This window comes from Carcharhinus amblyrhynchos, chromosome 34 (assembly GCF_965287045.1).
Source record: "Carcharhinus amblyrhynchos chromosome 34, sCarAmb.v2.hapA, whole genome shotgun sequence".
NCBI classification, from domain to species: Eukaryota; Metazoa; Chordata; class Chondrichthyes; order Carcharhiniformes; family Carcharhinidae; genus Carcharhinus; species Carcharhinus amblyrhynchos.
In genome coordinates this window covers 3736768-3757105 of record NC_137357.1, presented here as the reverse complement: position 1 = coordinate 3757105, position 20338 = coordinate 3736768, and the positions used below count along the sequence as shown (strand labels likewise).

The 20338-nt window shown below is 47.0% G+C and overlaps 1 protein-coding gene across 3 annotated transcripts in view; it reads left to right on the top strand.

Moving 5' to 3' along the window:
• Positions 1 to 20338, top strand: part of LOC145361288 (zinc finger MIZ domain-containing protein 1-like) — a 133582-nt gene that overhangs the window by 65472 nt on the left and 47772 nt on the right. For 2 of the 3 annotated variants that reach the window (XM_080216932.1, XM_080216934.1), the window contains 6 exons: positions 574 to 691; positions 5356 to 5564; positions 9851 to 10049; positions 10561 to 10833; positions 14152 to 14334; positions 18027 to 18107. In XM_080216932.1, coding sequence (XP_080073058.1) covers positions 574 to 691; positions 5356 to 5564; positions 9851 to 10049; positions 10561 to 10833; positions 14152 to 14334; positions 18027 to 18107 — 1063 coding nt within the window. The remainder of the gene's footprint in view (positions 1 to 573; positions 692 to 5355; positions 5565 to 9850; positions 10050 to 10560; positions 10834 to 14151; positions 14335 to 18026; positions 18108 to 20338) is intronic. The other variant, XM_080216933.1, reaches the window with a different exon arrangement.

Below are 20338 nucleotides of genomic sequence, written 5' to 3'. Positions count from 1 at the left end.
ACTTTAATAAACATTAAATTTATTTATTTTATTTAGTTTATTTATTAGTTGCAAGTAGGCTTACGTTAACACTGCAATGAAGTTACTGTGAAAGCCCCCAGTTGCCACACTCCGCCGCCTGTTCGGGTTAAACTGAGGGAGAATTTAGCACCTAACCAGCACGTCTTTCGGACTGTGGGAGAAAACTGGAGCGCCTGGAGGAAACCCATGCAGACGTGGGGAGAATGTGCAAACTCCACACAGACAGTGACCTGAGCAGGGGATTGAACCTGGGTTGTGGGGCAGTCGTGCTTAACCACTGTGCCAGCAGGAGAAGGAAAGGTGGGCAATGACCAAGCGATGCCCAAAAGCAATTAATAAAAGCAAAATACCATGGATGCTGGAATCTGAAACCGAAAGACCAAATGCTAGAAAATCTGATGAGACGACAATTCTTTTCTCTCCACATAGATGCTGCCAGACCTGCTGAGATTCTCCAGCATTTCCCAAAAGAAATTGTTCCTTTTCTCTCCGCCTCTTAATCGCGACATTTCCTCCCACACTGACGGCCGCTTGTCTTTTTTTCTTCCTCAGCGATGGGTCCTTCACGTACAATGAGTCCGTTCCCTGGCAACAGAACACCAATCAGCCTCCGGGTTCGCTTTCAGTGGTGACTACTGTGTGGGGAGTCAATAATACGTCCCAAAGTCAGGTAAAGTCCGGGTTCTGCTTCCGGGTTAGCCTTTACATTGCAGTTCTGCTCAGCTCCTACAGCCACGTGCTTCCCTGTGATTTTGGTTCCACAGTCAGTTCCACACTGTCTCCCCAGTGCTGGGAGTGTGTTAGGGGCATGGGGGAGATGATTGCACCTCTGCGCAGAATGCAGTTGTACATTTATTCTGGACAAAATGGTATCCCTCTGCTTAAACACTCTCTATCTCTCATTTGCCAGCATCCCAACATGGCCAATCCACCTAACCTACACATCTTTGGATACTAAAGACAATTTAGCATGGCCAATCCACCTTGGAAAGTTGTCTTCGATTGCAACAAGATGTTGGTCAATTGGGCCAGTGGGCTGACAAATGGCAGATGGAATTTAATTTAGATAAATGCGAGGTGATACATTTTGGTAGATTGAACCAGAGCAGGACTTACTCAGTTAATGGCAGACATCTAGGGGTACAGGTTCATATCTCCTTGAGAGTCACAGGTGGACAGAGTGGTGAAGAAGGCATTCGGCATGCTTGGTTTCATTGGTCAGAACATTGAAGTGGAGATGAAGGCATTGGACTGGAGTAAACACAGTAAGAAGTCTCACAACACCAGGTTAAAGTCCAACAGGTTTATTTGACAGCAAAAGCTTTCGGGCTTTTGACCCGAAAATAAACTTGTTGCGCTTTAACCTGGTGTTGTGAGACTTCTTACAGAGCATTGAACACAGGAGTTAGGACACAGAACATTACAGCACAGTACAGGCCCTTCGGCCCTTGATGTTGTGCCGACCTGTGAAACCAATCTAAAGTCCAACTAACCTACACTATTCCAATCTCATCCATATATTTATCCAATGACCATTTAATGTTGGCGAGTCCACTACTGTTACAGGCAGGGCATTCCACGCCCTTACCACTCTCTGAGTAAAGAACCTGTCCAATATGTATCACCCCACAATTTAAAGCTATGTCCCTTCATGCTAGCCATCTTCTTCCGAAGAAAAAGGCTCTCACTGTCCACCCTATCTAATCCTCTGATCATCTTATACGCCTTTATTAAGTCACCTCTCAACCTTCTGCTCTCTAATGAAGACAGCCTTAACACCATCAGCTTTTCTTCATAAGACCTTTGGAGGCACTCCTAATTGTCGGGGGGCACCCCTAATTGACACGGGGCACCCCCAATTGACAGGGTGGCTGCTAATTGACAAGGGCGTCTACTAATTGACCTGGGCACTCCTAATTGATAGGGGGCATTCGTAATTGACAGGGGACACTCCTAATTGATGAGGTCACTCCTAATTCACCCAGTCACTCCTAATTGACAGGGGGCACCCCTAATTGACAGGAGCATCCCTAATTGACCCTCCGATCATCTGACACCTGTCCCGTGAACATTTTAAATATGTCTGCCAGGGCCCCTGCACGTTCAACACTAGCCTCTCTCAAGGTCTGTGGGAATACCCTGTCCGGTTCTGGGGATTTATCCACTCTGATTTGCTCCCCTAATTAACAGGGGGCACCCCTAATTAACAGGGGTCACCCCTAATTGACAGGGGTCACCCCTAATTGACAGGGGTCACCCCTAATTGACAGGGGTCACCCCTAATTGACAGGGGTCACCCCTAATTGACAGGGGGCATCCCTAATGGGCAGGGGGCACTCCGAATTGACAGAGGGCACTTTTAAATGACAGAGGGCACTCTTAATTGACAGGGGCACTCCTATTTAGCAGGTGGCACTCCTATAATTTACAGAGGGCACCCTAATTATACAGTGCACTCCTAATTGAAGGGAGCACTCCTAATTGACAGGGGCACACCCTAATTTACAGGGCAACACCCTAATTTTCAGGGCATTCCTAATTGACAGGGGTACTCCTAATCGACAGAGGGCACAGCTAATTGACAGCTGTACCCCTAATTGACCTGGGCACCCAATTTGACAGGGGGCAATCCTAATTCACAGAAGACCCTCCTAATTGACAGGGGCACTCCTATTTAGCAGGTGGCACTCCTATAATTTACAGAGGGCACCCTAATTATACAGTGCACTCCTAATTGAAGGGAGCACTCCTAATTGACAGGGGCACACCCTAATTTACAGGGCAACACCCTAATTTACAGGGCATTCCTAATTGACAGGGGTACTCCTAATCGACAGAGGGCACAGCTAATTGACAGCTGTACCCCTAATTGACCTGGGCACCCAATTTGACAGGGGGCAATCCTAATTCACAGAAGACCCTCCTAATTGACAGGGGGCACTGCTAATAGTCATGGAGCACTGCTAATTCATAGGGGGCACCCCGAATGGGCAGGGGGCACTCCTAATTGACCTGGGTCCTCCTAATCAACAGGGGGGCACCCCTAATTGACAGGGAGCACTCCTAATGGAGAGGTGGCACTACTAATTGGCATGGGGCACTCCTAATTGGCAGGAGCACTCCTAACTCAAAGATGGCACTCCTAATGACAGCACTCTTATTGACAGAGGGCACTGCTAACTGACCTGGGACCCCTAATTGACAGGGGGGGCCCCCTAATTGACAGGGGGGGGCCCCCTAATTGACAGGGGGGGGCCCCCCTAATTGACAGGTGGGGGCCCCCCTAATTGACAGGGGGGGGGCCCTAATTGACAGGGGGGGGCCCCCTAATTGACAGGGCCCCCCCCCCCAGTTGACAGGGGGGCTCCCCTAATTGACAACTGACAGGGGGCCCCCCTAATTGACAGGGGGGCCCCCCAATTGTCAGGCCCCCCCCTCAATTGACAGCACCCCCCCCCAGGGGGCACCCCTAATTAACAGGGGGCACCCCTAATTAACAGGGGGCACCCCAAATTGACAGGGGGCACCTCTAATTGACAGGAGACACTCCTAATTGACAGGGGGCATCCCTAATGGGCAGGGGGCACTCCAAATTCACCCAGGCATTCCTAATTGACAGAGGGACAATTGATAGTAGAGGGTGGGTACAATTTTGTCTTTTAAAAAGAATTTAGACAGTTACATGGGTAAGATGGGTATTGAGGGATATGGGCCAAATGCGGGCAACTGGGTCTAGCTTAGGGGTTTTGTAAAAAAGAGCGGCATGGACAAGTGGTCTGTGACTCTATGACCCCTAACCTGCATTCGGACTGTGGGAGGAAACTGGAGCAGCCGGAGGAAACCCATGCAGTCACATGCAAACTCCACACAGTGACCCAAACTGGGAATCAAACCCGGGTCCCTGGCGCTGTGAGGCAGCAGTGCTAACCACTGTGGCTCAGTGGGGAGATGGTGGCTTAGTAGTATTTTCACCGGACCAGCAATCCAGAGACCCAGGGTAATGCTCGAATCCCAGGTGAAATTTAAATTCAATAAAAAATAATTGAATTCAATAAAAAAAAATCTGGAATTAAGAATTTACTCGTGACCGTGAAACCATTGTCAGAAAAACCAACTGATTCACTAATGCCCTTTAGGGAAGGAAATCTGTTGTCCCTACCTGGTCTGGCCTACATGTGAATCCCACAGCAATGTAGCTGACGCTCAATGGAAACTCACGCAGAGATAGGTAGAATGTGCAGGCTCTGCACAGACAGTGATCTGAGCTGGAAATCGAACCCAGGTCCCTGGCGCTGCGAGGCAACAGTGCGAAACCACTGTGCCACGCTGCTAATGGGGATTTACTTTCATCTTGTCCGTGCTCATGTTGTGATCTGATCCAACATATCCACTAATTTCTGTCTGTGACGGAAGGATTCTTGTCTCTAGCTCTGCCTGAGGCTTGTTTTACTCATCCTGTGATTGTCTGCAGCAGTGAGAGGGCTTATTAAATCTCCATGTCGTTCAGTCACTCCACCCTGTGATGGAGGCTGGGGGCAGACACCGCCACACTTAGTCTCCACAACTGCAAAACAAAACAGTTCTAATCTACGACATCTGTATATTTATTTTAATAACCCTTTTGGTTTCAAATTTGCCTGACCGTTCTTGTTACTTTTCCATGAAGTATCTCTTAAAAATATGATTCACTCTATTGGGGGCCTGTCCTTTGGATAAGACATCCAACTGGGTGGGACCCCATGGCTCTGGCACAGTGGTTAGCACTGCCACCTCACAGTGCCGTGGGCCCGGGTTCGATTCCCAGCTCCGTCTGTGTGGAGTCTGCACGTTCTCCCCGTGCCTGCATGTGTTCCCTACGGCTGCTCCGGTTTCCTTTCACAGTCCAGAAGATGTGCAGGTCAGGTGGATTGGCTGTGCTAAACTGCCCCTCAATGTCCCAAGAAGCCCTCCCTCAGTGAAGTAGTTGATGCCAAAACATTGAATGTATTCAAGAGGCGGCTGGATGTAGCACTTGGGGCGAGTGGGACCAAAGGTTATGGGGAGAAAGCAGGATTAGGCTATAGCCATGATGCGGAGCAGGCTCAAAGGGCTGAATGGCCTCCTGCTTCTATTTTCTATGTTTCTATGGTCTATGACTCAAGAGCAGCTTCTTCCCCACTGCCATCAGTGTTTTGAATGGACCAACCTTGCGTTAATTTGATATTTCTCTACAGCCTAGCTCTGACTGTAACACTACATTCCTTCTCCCCTATGTTCTGTATGTTTTTTCACCGCATCCCAATACATGTGACAATAATGAATCAATTCTAACCAAATCTCTTCCATCTTTCACAGGTCCTCGGAAATCCAATGGCTCCTGGTGGCAACTCCAGCGGGAATCACATGTCATCCGGCATTCCGGGAAGTGGCCCAGGAATGAATTCTCCCCGGTTCATGGGACAGCAGCCATTCCCAGCAACAGAGACCAGCTCGAGCAAGGGCTACATGCAGCCAAATATGTATGGACGGCCTAACTACCCCGGAGGAGCAGGATACGCGGGCAGGTAACCAAAAGGAAAAGGGCAGCCTTCGCCCGAACCATGTCCTGATGACTCAGTGGTTTAGCACTGCTGCCTCACAGCGCCAGGGACATTGGTTTGATTCCTGGCTTGGGTCACTGTCTGTGTGGAGTTCTCCCTGTGGGTTTCCTCCGGGTGCTCCGGTTCCTCCCGCAGTCCAAAAGACGTGCTGGTGGGTGATAAATTCTCTCTGTGTACCTGAACAGGCGCCGGAGTGTGGCGACAATGCGATTTTCACAGTAACTTCATATAGTGTTAATGTAAGCCTACTTGTGACACTAATAAATAAACTTTAACTTCAAACTGTGCAATGAGGGCTGTAGAGGGGCTTTTAAACATTTGGAGGAGATGGGTTCACGAGAGGTGAGATTTGGAAAGTTAAAGAGAACAGACAATGCAATGGACTGGGGTAGTCATGCAGGTAATGCTAACCAGACTGTGACAGAAAGGGACAGAGTGTTCAAACATGGGGCGGCACAGCGCCAGAGACTCAGGTTCAGTTCCAGCCATAAGATATAGGAACAGAATTAGGCCATTCGGCCCACTGAGTGCTCCACAAGCCTCGGGTGGCTGTGTGAAGCCTGCACCTTCTCCTCATGTCTGCGAGGGTTTGCATTGGGTGCTCCTATTTCTTCCCACACTCCAAAGATGTGCAGGTTAGGTGGGCTGGCTATACTAAATTGCCCCTTACCGCCCAAAGATGTGTGGGTTAGGTGGATTTGCCATGCTCAACTGACCAGCATGTCCTTCAGAATGTGGAAGGAAACCGAAGTACCCAGAGGAAACCCACGCAGACAGGGGGAGCGCGTGCAAACTCCACACAAAGAGTGACCCAAGCTGGGAATTAAACTTAAGTCCTGGAGAGAGGACTGAGTATGTGGAGAGACTAAGTTGGTTAGGATTATATTCACTGGAGTTTAGGAGAGTGAGAGGGAATTTCGTAGAAACTTATAAAATTCTAACAGGGTTACACGGGGTAGATTCAGAAAGAATGTTCCCGATGGTGGGGGGAGTCCTGAACTAGGGGGTCATAGTTCAAGGATAAGGGATTGAGGTGAGGAGAAATTTCTTCACCCGAGGGTGGTGAATGTGTAGAATTCACTCCCACAGAAAGTAGTTGAGGCCAAAAATTGTGCGATTTCAAGAAGAAATTAGATTTTGCTCTTGGGGCTAAAGGGATCGAGGGATATGGGGGAAGGCAGGATCAGGATATTGAAATTGATGATCAGACATGATCAAAATGAATGGCGGAGCAAGCTCAAAGGGCTGAATGGCCTCCTCCTGTTTCTAGTTTCCGTGTCCCTGACATTGTGAGGCAGCAGTGCTAACCACTGTGCCACCATGCTGCCCCTGAGCTACTTTGCTTCTGGGTGACAGGAAAGGAGAGCAAAGACTGATGATAACACTTCAAATCAAGAGGAGGAATATTCTCCCTGTGTCTGCGCAGGATTCCTTGGGGCATTACAGTTTCCTCCCACAATCCAAAGATGTGCAGGTTAGGTGGATTGGCCATGCTGTCAGGGAGACTAGGACAAAAAATTACAGCGCAGGAACAGGCCCTTCCGCCCTCCAAGCTTGCACTAGCCATGCTGCCCGACTGAACTAAAACCCCCTACCCTTCCAGAACACATCCCTCCATTCCCATCCTATTTGTGTATTTGTCCAGATGCCCCTTAAAAGTCACTACTGTATCTGTTTCCACTACCTCCCGCCCCGGCAACAAGTTCCAGGCACCCACCACCCTCTGTGTAAACATCTGCCTCGCACACATCCTTTAAATCTTGCCCCTCGCACCTTAAACCTGTGCCCCTTAGTAATTGACTCTTCCACCCTGGGAAAATGCTTCTGTCTATCCACTCTGTCCATGCCCTCATAATCTTGTAGACTTCTATCAGGTCCCCCCTCAACCTCCAGTGAGAACAAATTAAGGTTCTCCAACCTCTCCTCATAACTAATGCCCTCCATACCAGACAACATCCTGATAAATCTTTTCTGTACCCTCTCCAAAGCCTCCACATTCTTTTGGTAGTGTGGCAACCAGAATTGAACACTATATTCTAAGTGTGGCCTAACTAAGGTTCTATAAAGCTGCAACATGACTTGCCAATTTTTAAACTCAATGCCCTGGCTGATGAAGGCAAGCATGCCGTATGCCTTCTTGACTACCTTCTCCACTACCTTCTCCACATGCATTGCCACTTTCAGTGACCTGTGTATCTGTACACCCAGATTCCTCTGCCTATCAATACTTTTAAGGGTTCTGCCATTTACTGTATATTTCCTATCTGTATTAGACCTTCCAAAATGCATTACCTCACATTTGTCTGGATTAAACTCCGTCTGCCATCTCTCCGCCCAAGTCTCCAACTGATCTATATCCTTCTGTATCCTGTGATGGTCCTCATCGCTATTCGTAAATCCACCAACCTTTGTGAGGTAGTCAAACCAGTTACATTTCCCTCCAAATCATTTATATATATTACAAACAGCAAAGGTCCCAGCACTGATCCCTGAGGAACACCACTTGTCACAACCCTCCATTCAGAAACCCACCCTTCCACTACTATCCTCTGTCTTCTTTGACCGAGTTTTGTATCCACCTTGCCAGCTCACCTCCGATCCCATGCAACTTCACCTTCTGCACCAGTCTGCAATGAGGGACCTTGTCAAAGGCCTTACTGAAGTCCATGTAGAGAACATGCACTGCCCCACCCTCATCAGTCATCTTCGTCACTTCCTCAAAAAACTTGGTCAAGTTAGTGAGACATGACCTCCCTTTACAAAACCATGTTGCCTCTCGCTAATACGCCCATTTATTTCCAAGTGGGAGTAAATCCTGTCTTGAAGAATCCTCTCCAATAATTTCCCTACCACTGACGTAAAGCTCATTGACCTACAATTATTCTTGCTCCTCTTCTTAAACAAAGGAACAACATTGGCTATTCTCCCATCCTCTGATACCTACCCTGATTAGGAGAGTAAATAGTGGGGTTACAGAAATAGGACGTGGATGGGATTGTGGTCGGTGCAGGCTCAATGGGCTGAATGGCCTCTTTCTGCACTGTAGCTATTCTTTGATACTGTTCCCATTGGTGGAAAGATTGAGCATACCTAAGGGACTGTCCTCGTTTCGAATGGCTAAATGTTAAGAACTCCAACTGTTTTGTAACATTTTTGTTTTCTCAATCCCGTTTCCCAGATAAGCACGGCCCAGCCCTATCACAGCCAGCACATGACTCTCACTTTTAGCCAGTGAGGATAAAAGATTTCTCTCAAGGCCCGAACAATTTCATCCCTTGCCTCTCTCAGTATTCTGGGGTATATCCCATCAGGCCCTGGGGACTTGTCTACCTTAATGTCTCTCAAGAACCCCAATACCTCCTCCTTTTTGATCTCAACATGATTCAAATTATCTACACACCCTTTCCCAGATTCCTCATCGACCAAGTCCTTCTCTTTGGTGAATACTGACACAAAGTACTCATTTAATACCTCGTCCATTTCCTCTGGCTCCATGCATAGATTCCCTCCTTGAGTGGGCAACCCTGTCCCTAGCTACCCTCTTGCTCTTTATACATATGTATATATATAAAAGCCTTGGGATTTTCCTTAATTCTGCTGGCCAATGATTTTTCGTGACTCCTTTTAGCCTTCCTTACTCCTTGCGTAAGTTTCTTTCTGCTTTCCTTGTATTCCACACTTGCTTCGTGTGTTCCCAGCCTCCTCGCCTTGACAAATGCTTCCTTTTTCTCTTTGACTAGGCTCACAATATCTCTTGTTATCCAAGGCTCCCAAAACTTGCAATGCTTATTCTTCATCCTTACAGGATTGTGCCGGTCCTGAATCCCTATCAATGTGCACTTGAAAGCCTCCCACATGCCAGATGTTGATCTGTCCTTAAAAATCTAGCTAGGGTAAATGCGTGGAGTTGGGGACTATGTGGGTTTGTGGTCAGTGCAGGCCTGATGGGTCAAATGGCCTCCTCCTGCAGTACAGGGATTCTAAGAAATATTCAGATGGTTGTTTAGAGTGTGTAAGTCTTTATCCCAGAAAGAGGGAGAATAATGGATACTTGTGAGAATATAGTGGGATATGGAAATGGGGTTTGAGTGGGTAACAGTGCTAACACAGACATTATGGGCTGAATGGCTACAGAGCGATGATGACAGGGGAACTGTGGCCAAGACTGTTTTATTAATGAGTGCAAACGGGAGGGCAGCTCTGAGCACCTCCTTCGATTTAACCCTCGCTCTCTGTCTGCTTGCTTTCAGTTACCCCGGTGGGCCAAATGGTTCAGCCGGGATTGGCATCCCGTCGCACTCCAGGCCCCCGACGCATTTCACCCAGCCCGCGGCCGCTGCCGCAGCTGCAGCGGTGGCTGCCGCAGCTGCCACGGCAACCGCCACTGCCACGGCAACCGTGGCCGCCCTGCAGGAGAAGCAGAACCAAGAGATGAGCCAGTACGGACCGGTAAGGAGTCACCTTGGAATTACCCGATGGTCAGCGGGAACCGGGGATGGATTTTTGGGAATGCTCAAGAAGCCAGAATTGGAGGAGCCACGGGCGGCACAGTGGTTAGCACTGCTGCCTCACAGTGCCAGGGACCTGGGTTCAATTCCCGGCTGGGCCACTGTCTGTGCAGAGTCTGCACATTCTCCCTGTGTCAGTGTGGGTTTCTTCTGGGTGCTCCGGTTTCCGCCCACAGTCCAAAGATGTGCAGGGTGGTGGATTGGCCATGCTAAATTGCCCCTGAGTACGGGGGGGGGGATTAGGAAAGTAAATATGTGGGGTTACAGAAATAGGATGTAGGTGGCATTGTTGTCAGTGCAGGCTCAATGGGCCAAATGGCCTCCTCCTGTACTGTAGGGACTCTGAGACTGTTCCCATTGGTGGAGGGATTGGCTAAACATTAAGAATTCAAGAATTTCGGCCAAACATCTTGTAACGTTTTTGTTTTTTCAATCCTGCTTCTCTTTCCCAGATAAGCACAGCCCAGCCCTATAACAGCCAGTACATGACTCACCCTGGTCCCCGAGGCCCTGCCCAGATGTCCACGGGGATGGCCGCTGCAGGGGTGGCCGGTGCTATGGGGCCATCAGGTATGTCGCACATGTCCATGAGCCATTCCAGGCCCCCTGGCATCAATGCCATGTTCAGCGCTCAAAACCAGCGAATGCCACAGCATGGGTACCCGGGATCCCGCCCAAATCAGCAGATCCCCAGCCAAGGGGTAAAGAGGCCCTTTGTCAATGAGGTAAGCTCACTGAATCATTCTCACCTTACTGTACCTGTTGGTGCTGTTTCCAGAGTCAGTCTCTCCTACTTTCCTTTGTATATTTGAACATCGTTGAAGAGGGATATGATTTGATTTATTATCGTCACGTGTATTGGGATACAGTGAAAAGTATTGTTTGATTTATTATTGTCACATGTATTGGGATACAATGAAAAGTATTGTTTGGATTATTATTGTCACATGTATTGGGATACAGTGAAAAGTATTGTTTGATTTATTATTGTCACATGTATTGGGATACAGTGAAAAGTGTTGTTTGATTTATTATTGTCACATGTACTGGGATAGAGTGAAAAGTATTGTTTGATTTATTATTGCCCTGTATTCCCCATTAACATTGAACAATCAAAAAAGCAACACCTAGGTAAGTCCTAATGCAAACTTCTAAACCCAGCCTATTTATTGATAAACCACTTAATCAGGAATGTCCCCGAACTAAGGGACGCATCTCGCACCTTTAGTCCTTTTCCCTCCACTTTTTCAGACACAGTCAGACAAGCAGACTGTAAAGGCTTTTATAGTTTGCAAAGCTTTAATCAGTAAATGAGGGACCTGAAAAAAACATGGAATATTTTTGACGGTTTGGAAAATTTAATTTCAGAGAAGCGATGTGGACATGGAATTGTTGATGAAAGGTAAAACAGGATATGTGAAGAGAGATGTTTGAGAGTTTCGTTGTGTGAGGAAGACTTGTTGGAAACATGTTATGCAGTGGATGATGGTGCAGTTTAATTTAGCTATCCATGCAAGCCAAAAAAAACTTGTTCTAAGATTTTTTTAAAAATGAAACAACAATGTAGTAAGTTTCATGATCATTATTAGTTAGTCTAGCATTTCATTCCAGACTTAGTAAGGGCTCCTTTAATCAGGGCAATTAGGGATGGGAAATAAATGCTCACGTCCCCCCAGAATAAATAAGAAGTCACCAACCAATAAATTGTCCAATAGTCACGTAATGCACTAAATTGGTCAGCACTGAAGGTTCAGTAGTGGTGAACTACTGAATCATACCCCAGGAATTCTGGTTGCTATTGGAGTAAATACTCAGAACTAAAAGATAACTAACAAAGAAGTGGTTTAATTATAGTAATTTGTTGTTATCTGTCTCTTGGGCATGTGGAAATTAAATTGTCATTCCAGCTATGGCCAAATATTTAATTCACTTTGTTCTGCAAGATTAAGGATGCTCACTTCAAATAAAGCACCGTGGAGTTGCCATGAAACTATACTAGAAAGCAGTTAAAAACTGCAGATGCTGGTTTGGAAAATCAATCAACAGCAAAAAAGCAACTCTGTCAACTCTTATCAACAAGGCCTTCAGTGAGGCCAGTGCTTGTGTTTGCAGGATAAGCGACTAATCTAAACCTTGTGTCAGTTTCATAAACACTGTTCCCAGCCTTGACCACAGGGTGAAAATAAGACCCTTTCAATAACAAAATTCCAAAGAGAAAGAAACAGTGAACTAGAGCTGCTCCTTTGTCAGTATGGATCAGAAGGATACCTCTCAGTGCATTGCATTGAATGTGCGTTCTCCTTGCCAGCAAGTAATTAAAGCTTGGAAGTTTGAGTACTCGCAGTGCCTCGTATTGTTTGTACCCAGGTATTCGACAGGTGGGATATGAAAGCGAGGGCTCTGGTACCTGCTTGGGGTTGGGGGGAGGTTGAATGGGGAGGGGGAATCCCACACCACTGTTCTGCAGCGGAGTTCTCCTGGGTGTCCTGGCCAAATTTGCACTCCAATCAACATCACACGGAACAGAACACATCAACTTTCTCAGGAGGCTAAGGAAATTTGGCATGTCTGCTACAACTCTCACCAGTTTTTACAGATGCACCATAGAAAGCATCCTTTCTGGATGTATCACTGCTTGGTATGGGCTCCTGCTCTGACCACGACCGCAAGAAACTACAAAGGGTCTTGAATGTAGCCCAGTCCATCAGGCAAACCACTCTCCCATCCATTGACTCTGTCTACACTTTCTGCTGCGTCGAAAAAGCAGCCAGCATAATTAAGGAGCCCATACACCCCAGACATTCTCTCTTCTACCTCTTCCGTCAAGAAAAAAGATACAAAGGTCTCAGTACTAACCGACTCAACAACAGCTTCTTCCCTGCTGCCATGAAGACTTTTGAATGGACCTACCTCGCATTAAGTTGATCTTTCTATACAACACAGCTATGACTGTAACACTATATTCTGCACCATCTCCTTTCTTTCTCCCCTATGTGCTCTATGAATGGTCTGTATAGTGTTCAAGAAACAATACTTTTCACTGTATCCCAATAAATCTGACAGTAATAAATCAAACAATACTTTTCACTGTATCCCAGTACATGTGACAATAATAAATCAAACAATACTTTTCACGGTGTCCCAATACTTGTGATGATAATAAATCAAAATCAAATCAGAATATATTAAGTTGATCTTTCTCTAAACCCTAGCTGTCACTACAACATTACATTCTGTACCCTCTCCTTTCCTTCTTCTCTATGCACTCTATGAATGGTACACTTTGGCAGTACAGCGCGCAAGAAACAATACTTTTCATTATGTCCCAATACATGTGACAATAATAAATCAAATCAAACCCAAACAGATTGTCTGGTTGTTGTTGTGTTGCTGTTTATGGGATCTTGCTCTGTGTAAATTGACTGCTGAGTTTTCTATATCACATCAGCGACTATATTTCTAAAAGCTCTTCACTGGCTTCACCTATGGTCAGGGATATGTGTGTGATACGAATGCAAGTCTTTCCTTTTGAATGTTGTCGAGTGGGCAGTGATCAGCACTGCTGCCTCACAGCGCCAGGGATCCGGGTTCGATTCCCGGCTTGGGTCACTGTGTGGAGTTTCCTCCGGGCGCTCCAGTTTCCTCCCACAGTCCAAAAGATGTGCAGGTTAGGTGGATTGGCCATGCTAAATTGCCCCTTAGTATCCAAAGATGTGTAGGTTGGGTGGATTGGCCATGCTAAATTGACTCTCGTGTCAGGGGGATTAGCAGGGTAAATATGTGGGTCTATGGGAATGGGGCTCAGGTGGATTTTGGTCGGTGGGCTGAATGGCCTCCTCCTGCACTGTAGGGGTTCTATGAAAGATCGGGGAACTGTGTTGCTCTTTCGTCTGAAGGGCAATCTCGAGTTGGGGAGGGTAGTCCTCGTATATTGGAAGCCGGTGAGATTTGTGTGTGTGGGTGGGGTGTGGGAGGGGGGAGCACGTGGGGGAGAGCCTGTTGATATCATTAACCCGCAGTTCTACTCTTAACCCTTCCTGCAGCAAAGCTATCCTGGGCAGCAGTATGCTCCCAACAGCCAGTACCCGAGCCAGCCCAGCCAGTACCCTCCTGCCAACCCTCAGCGGTCTATTCCTTCTCCAAACTACCCTGCGCATCGGATGCCAGGCCAGCAAGGCACAGGACAGTACCCCATGCCCCCTGGTTCAATGGGGCAGTATTACAAGGTAAGAACATTAGTGGCATGGGATATGAACTGTGTACTGGTCACCCTATCAGAGAAAGGATATTATTAAACTAGAAAAAATGCAGAAAAGATTTACGAGGATGCTACCGGGACTTAATTGTTTGAGTTATAAGGAGAGGCTCGATAGACTGGGACTTTTTTCCCTGGAGTGTAGGAGGCTGAGGGGTGATCTTATAGAGGTCTATGAAATAATGAGGGGCACAGATCAGCTAGATAGTCAATATCTTTTCCCAAAGGTAGGGGAGTCTAAAATTAGAGGGCATAGGTTTAAGGTGAGAGGGGAGAGATACAAAAGGGTCCAGAGAGGCAATTTTTTCACTGAGGGTGGTGAGTGTCTGGAATGAGTTGCCAGAGGTACTGGTAGAGGCGGGCACAATGTTGTCTTTTAAGAAACATTTAGACAGTTACATGGATACAATGGGTATAGAGGGATATGGGCCAAACATGGGCAATTGGGACTAGCTCAGTGGTTTAAAAAAAAGGGTCGGCATGGACAAGTTGGGCCAAAGGGCCTGTTTCCATGCTGTAAACCTCTGTAGCTCTGAAAATTCATGTTTTCAATTGAAAATTGACTTTTGCACTTGCCAGCCTGAAAGCAGTGACAATGTTTCAACAATAATTTGCTTTCTTGCGAGACCCTGGGGGGAATTTATTTCTTCATTCATGGGATATGGGCATTGCTGGCTGGGCCAGCATTTATTGCCCATCCCTAGTTGCCCGATGGCAGTTGAGAGTAAACCACATTGCTGTGGTTTTGGAGTCACATAATGGCCAGACCGGGTAAGGACGGCAAAAGTCCTTCCCTCAATGACATATTTTTTATATTAGTTTATGGGACATAGGCATCACTGGCTGGCCAGCATTTATTACCCATTCCTAGTTGCCCTTGTTCAGAGGGCAATGTCAAGTTAATCACATGGCTGTGGCTTTGGAGTAAGGACAGCAGATTTTCTTCCCTAAAGGACATTAGTGAACCAGCTGGGTTTTTCCGACAATCGACAATGGTTTCATGGTCGTCAGAAGATTCTTAATTCCAGATTTTTTTTATTGAATTCAAATTGTACCATCTGCCGTGGCAGGATTCGAACCCGGGTCCCCAGAACATGAGCTGAGTTTCTGGTTTAATGGTCTAGTGATAATACCACTAGGCCACGGACTCCCCTATGAGACTATTGATCCTTATCTGGTGTGGGCTACATGTGATTCTAGAGCCAGAGCATTGTGGTTGACTCTCAACAGCCGTCTGAACAAGGACAACTAGGGATGGGTGATAAATTCTGGCCAGCCAGCAATGTCCATGTCCCATAAATAAATTTTAAAAAAACCCAGATTGTATTATTTAGATTATTGAATTGTGTCCTGTGGTCTCTTTGGACAGTTGCAATGCAATAATTCATCACCTCACTCAGTGACTACGTTACTGGGTCCACACAGTCCCTGATCGGTGAGATGAGGGCTTCTTGCAAAGCGCTCTGATAACAAGAATACAGCTTCTACCTCCTATATTCCTGTCTGTGCTTATCATTTCACCTCTGTTTGTCTTACCAAGTTACTGAACACTGGGAACCTGCAATGAAACAAAGAACACGATGGGAGTGACCCAAAAGTCCAGAAGCAAATGGAATATAAAATCCCTTCAGTGCAGAAGGAGGCCATTCAGCCTACTGAATCTGCACTCGCTCTCCAACAGAGTATCTTATCCAGCTGCCCGCAGCCCCCCCCCCAACCCACAACCAAACCCCGCTCCCCCCTGCCCTGTCCCAGTCACCACCCTATCCCCACACAATTTGACATGGCCAATCTACCTAACCTGCACGTCTTTGAACACTAAGGGGCAATTTAGCATGGCCAATCCATCTAACCTGCACATCTTTGGACACTAAGGGGCAATTTAGCATGGCTAATTGCCCCTAACCTTTGGGACACTAACGAAAGGAAATGTCCCTCGGAGCTGAACAGAAATGTGATGGAACTAACTAATGACTGAGATACCAAAGCAGACGTGAGGTCAGACACCAAATACAAGATAGGAGGCATAGGAAGGGAATCCCAGTGCATTGGAACAGTCGAATCTAGAGGTGATAGAGACATAGATGAAGGTTTCAGCAGCAGAACAGCTGAGATGGGGACCTGTGTTACGGAGTTGCAAACAGGTGGTCTTCTTGATGCTGGTCGGAGGAAGCAATGTGACGTCAAGGTTGTGAACACACCGGCTTAATCTCCGACTGTTCCAAGGGGGAGCAAGATGGAGTCGGGAACAAGGGAGCAGGAGCCAAAACCAACGGCCCCGTTCTTCCCAATTTTTAACTGGGGGAGATTTCTATGCTGCACCTGGGACGGTGAAGGAGCTGAGGTCAGAGATGTGTAATCAGAGTTAAAATTGCCAGTATCTTTTGAGGACGTGGTGGGAAGTTTATAAAAGAACAAGGGTACAGGGCTCTCCAAGCCCGTGCCTATCATGATGTCCTAACTAAACTAAAAAGAACTTTCTCCCCTTACCCTTTCTGTATCCCTCTATTCCCTCCCTATTTATGTACAATCCAGATGCCTCTTAAATGTTGCCAATGTGCCTGCTTCCGCCACCCACTCTGGCAGCGTGTTCCAGGCACCCACCACTCTGTGTGAAAAATCCTGCACATCTCCCTTAAACTTCCCCCCTCTCACCTTGAACCTGTGCCCCCTTGTAATTGACACTTCCACCCTGGGGAAAGCCTCTGACTATCCACCCTGTCTGCGCCTCTCATACTTTTGTAGACCTCTATCAGGTCTCCCCTCAGCCTCCGTCTTTCCAGTGAAAACAATCCTAGTTTATCCAACCTCTCCTCATAGCCAACACCCTTGAGACCAGGCAACATCCTGGTGAACCCTCTTTGCACTCTCTCCAAAGCTTCCACATTCTTCTGGTACTGTGGCGACCAGAACTGCACTCAATACTCCAAATGCGGCCTAACCAAGGCTATTTGATTTGATTTATTATTGTCACATATATTAGCATACAGTGAAATATATTGTTTCTTGTTCACTATACAAAGCATACCGTTCATAGAGAAGGAAAGGAGAGAGTGCAGAATGTAATGTTACAGTTATAGCTCAGGTGTAGAGAAAGATCAACTTAGTACAAAGTAGATCCATTCAAGAGTCTGATGGCAGCAGGGAAGAAGCTGTTCTTAAGTTGGTTGGTACATGACCTCAGATTTTTGTATCTTTTTCCCGATGGAAGAAGATGGAAGAGAGAATGTCCGGGGTGTGTTGGGTCCTTGATTATGCTGGTTGCTTTTCTCGAGGCAGTGGGAAGTGTAGACGGAATCCATGGATGGGAGGCCGGTTTGCGTGATGGATTGGGTTGCATTCACGACTTTCTGTAGTTCCTTGTGGTCTTGGGCAGAGCAGGAGCCAAACCAAGCTGTAATACAACTGGGAAGAATGCTTTCTATGGTGCATCTGTAAAAATATCTCCCCACCGAGTCCAACTCTGGTGGCCATATTTGTGTGTGGAGAGCAGCAGTTTGCGCAAAGAACTGGCTAGGTAGTCTACAGACCTCTTGGGATGGACAAAATCAGGCAGCAATCCCCATGTACTGTTGACTCAGCAAACTGTGCAGATGATGAATTGTCCTGTGATGTTTAGAGCGGCTTACGGCAGCATCTCTTGTGCCTTTTTGTCTTTCACAGCCGTCAGAGCAGTACAATGGCCAGACTAACAGCTTTGCAGGGGTCAACTACAGTAACTACCCTCAGGCCAATATTAATGGGGTACGTACGAATTCGGCATTCCACCTCTGACTGCGAGAGTAGCAAGCTTCGTGCCTGCCATGCAATCCTTTGAGGAGTCACCCCTTCCTGTAATTCCCACAGAATTTGGAGGTTTGCATGCTCAATGGGTTAACTGACTCATTGAATGGTCAGGGTGCCAAAGAAGGCCATTCGGCCCATCTGCGCTTTGCTGGCTCTCTGTAAGAGCAACTTAGCTGCTCTGACTGCATTTATCTCCCCCCACACAACCTCTCAAATCATTTGTCCATCCCGATCTGTCTGTAGCCTTTGACATGGTTTGAGCACTCAACCAGCTGAGTGGGACTGATAGATCTGGGGACCCTGGTTCGAATCCCTCCACAGCAGATGGGGTTTTTTCAAAATTCATTAGTGGGACATGAGCATCGCTGGCTGGGCCAGCATTTATTGCCCATCCCTAATTGCCCTTGGAGGGCAGTTGAGAGTCAACCAAATGGATGTGGCTCTGGAGTCACAAGTCGGCCAGATCGGATAAAGACAGCAGATTTCTGTCCCTAAACAGCGTTAGTGAACCAGATGGGTTTTCCCAACAATTGACAATGGTTTCATGGTCATCAGTAGATTATTAATTCCAGATTTTTATTGAATTCAAATTCCACCATCTGCCGTGGTGGGATTCGAACCCTGGACCCCAGAACATTCGCTGAGTTTCTGGGTTAATAGTCAAGCGATAATACCACTAGGCTATCTCCTCCCTGGTGGAATTTGAATTCAATAAAAAAGGGACGCAGGTTCGATTCCCAGCTTGGGTCACTGTCTGTGTTTGGCTCCTGGTCAAACAACGTCTCACTTTTTAAATTCTCGACCTTCTTTTCCCATGCCACCCTATCCCCTTAACCACACATTTAACCTCCTAATCCCCCATGTCTGCACGGGATTTCTCCCACAGTCCAAAAGGTGTGCTGGTTAGATACTAAATTCTCACTCAGTGTACCCGAACAGGCACAGGACTAGGGGATTTCACAGTAACTTCATTGCAGTGTTAATGTAAGCCTACTTGTGACGCTGATAAATAAACTTTAAAAAAAACTAAGAATCTACTGAAGACCTTGAAACCATTGTCGATTGTCAGAAAAACTCACCTGGTTCACTAATGTCCTTTAGGGAAGGAAATCTGCCGTCCTTACCCGGTCTGGCCTACATGTGACTCCAGAGCCACAGCAATGTGGTTGACTCTCAACTGCCTCCAAGGGGGACATCTGGTTCCTTATCCGTCTACTCTTATTTATCTATCGAATCATAGTTAGTGCATCACCATCAATGGCCTCTCCGGCTTCTACACCAGTACCTCTGGATCTAACCTTGCCCCCACCACCCTTCTTTGGTATCTGCATACATAGCAACAGTGTTTGTTTTCACCTCTATGCTGAGAACACCCACCACTACCTGACAGTCCCATCTGACTCCTGGTCAAACAACATCTCACCTTTTAAATTCTCAACCTTTTTTTTCCCATGTCATCCTATCCCCGTAACCCCACACGTTTACCCTCCTAATCCCCCTAGGGTCAATTTGGCATGGCCAATTCACCTAATTTACATATATTCGGACTGTGGGAGGAAACCGGAGCACCCAGAGGAAACCCGTGAGGACTCCGCACCGGGTGACCCACGCTAGGAATCAAACCGGGGTCCCTGACACTATGAGGCAGCAATGCTAACCACTGCGCCCATATCACCTCCAGCCCACACAACTCTCCAAAATCTCTATGCCCATATACATTCCGGCCTCTCGAGCATCACTGATTTTTATCGTACCACCATTGGCAGCCATGCCTTCAGCTATCCGGGGGCCCCAAGCTCTGGAATTCCCTTCTTCACCCTCTCCACCTCACTCTGTCTCCTACTTGCAGATGCTCCTACCTCTTTGACCAAGCTTTTGATCATCCAAGCTAATATCACAACAATGTGGTTGACTCTCAACTGCTTGGTGTCGTACTTTGGTTTATAATGTAACCACGGAGAACCTTTGTTTTTCTTTGTTCTATGAAAGGTGCGAGAGAAAATACAAGTTGTTGTTGTATAGTCCAGTCACTCTTTCTCAATCACAGCAGCTTACTGAGGGATGGATTCCAAATGGCCTTGTGGTATTATCGCTAGACTATAAATCCAGAAACCCAGCTAATGTTCTGGGGACCCAGGTGTGAATCCCATCACGGCAGATGGTGGAATTTGAATTCAGTTTAAAAAAAA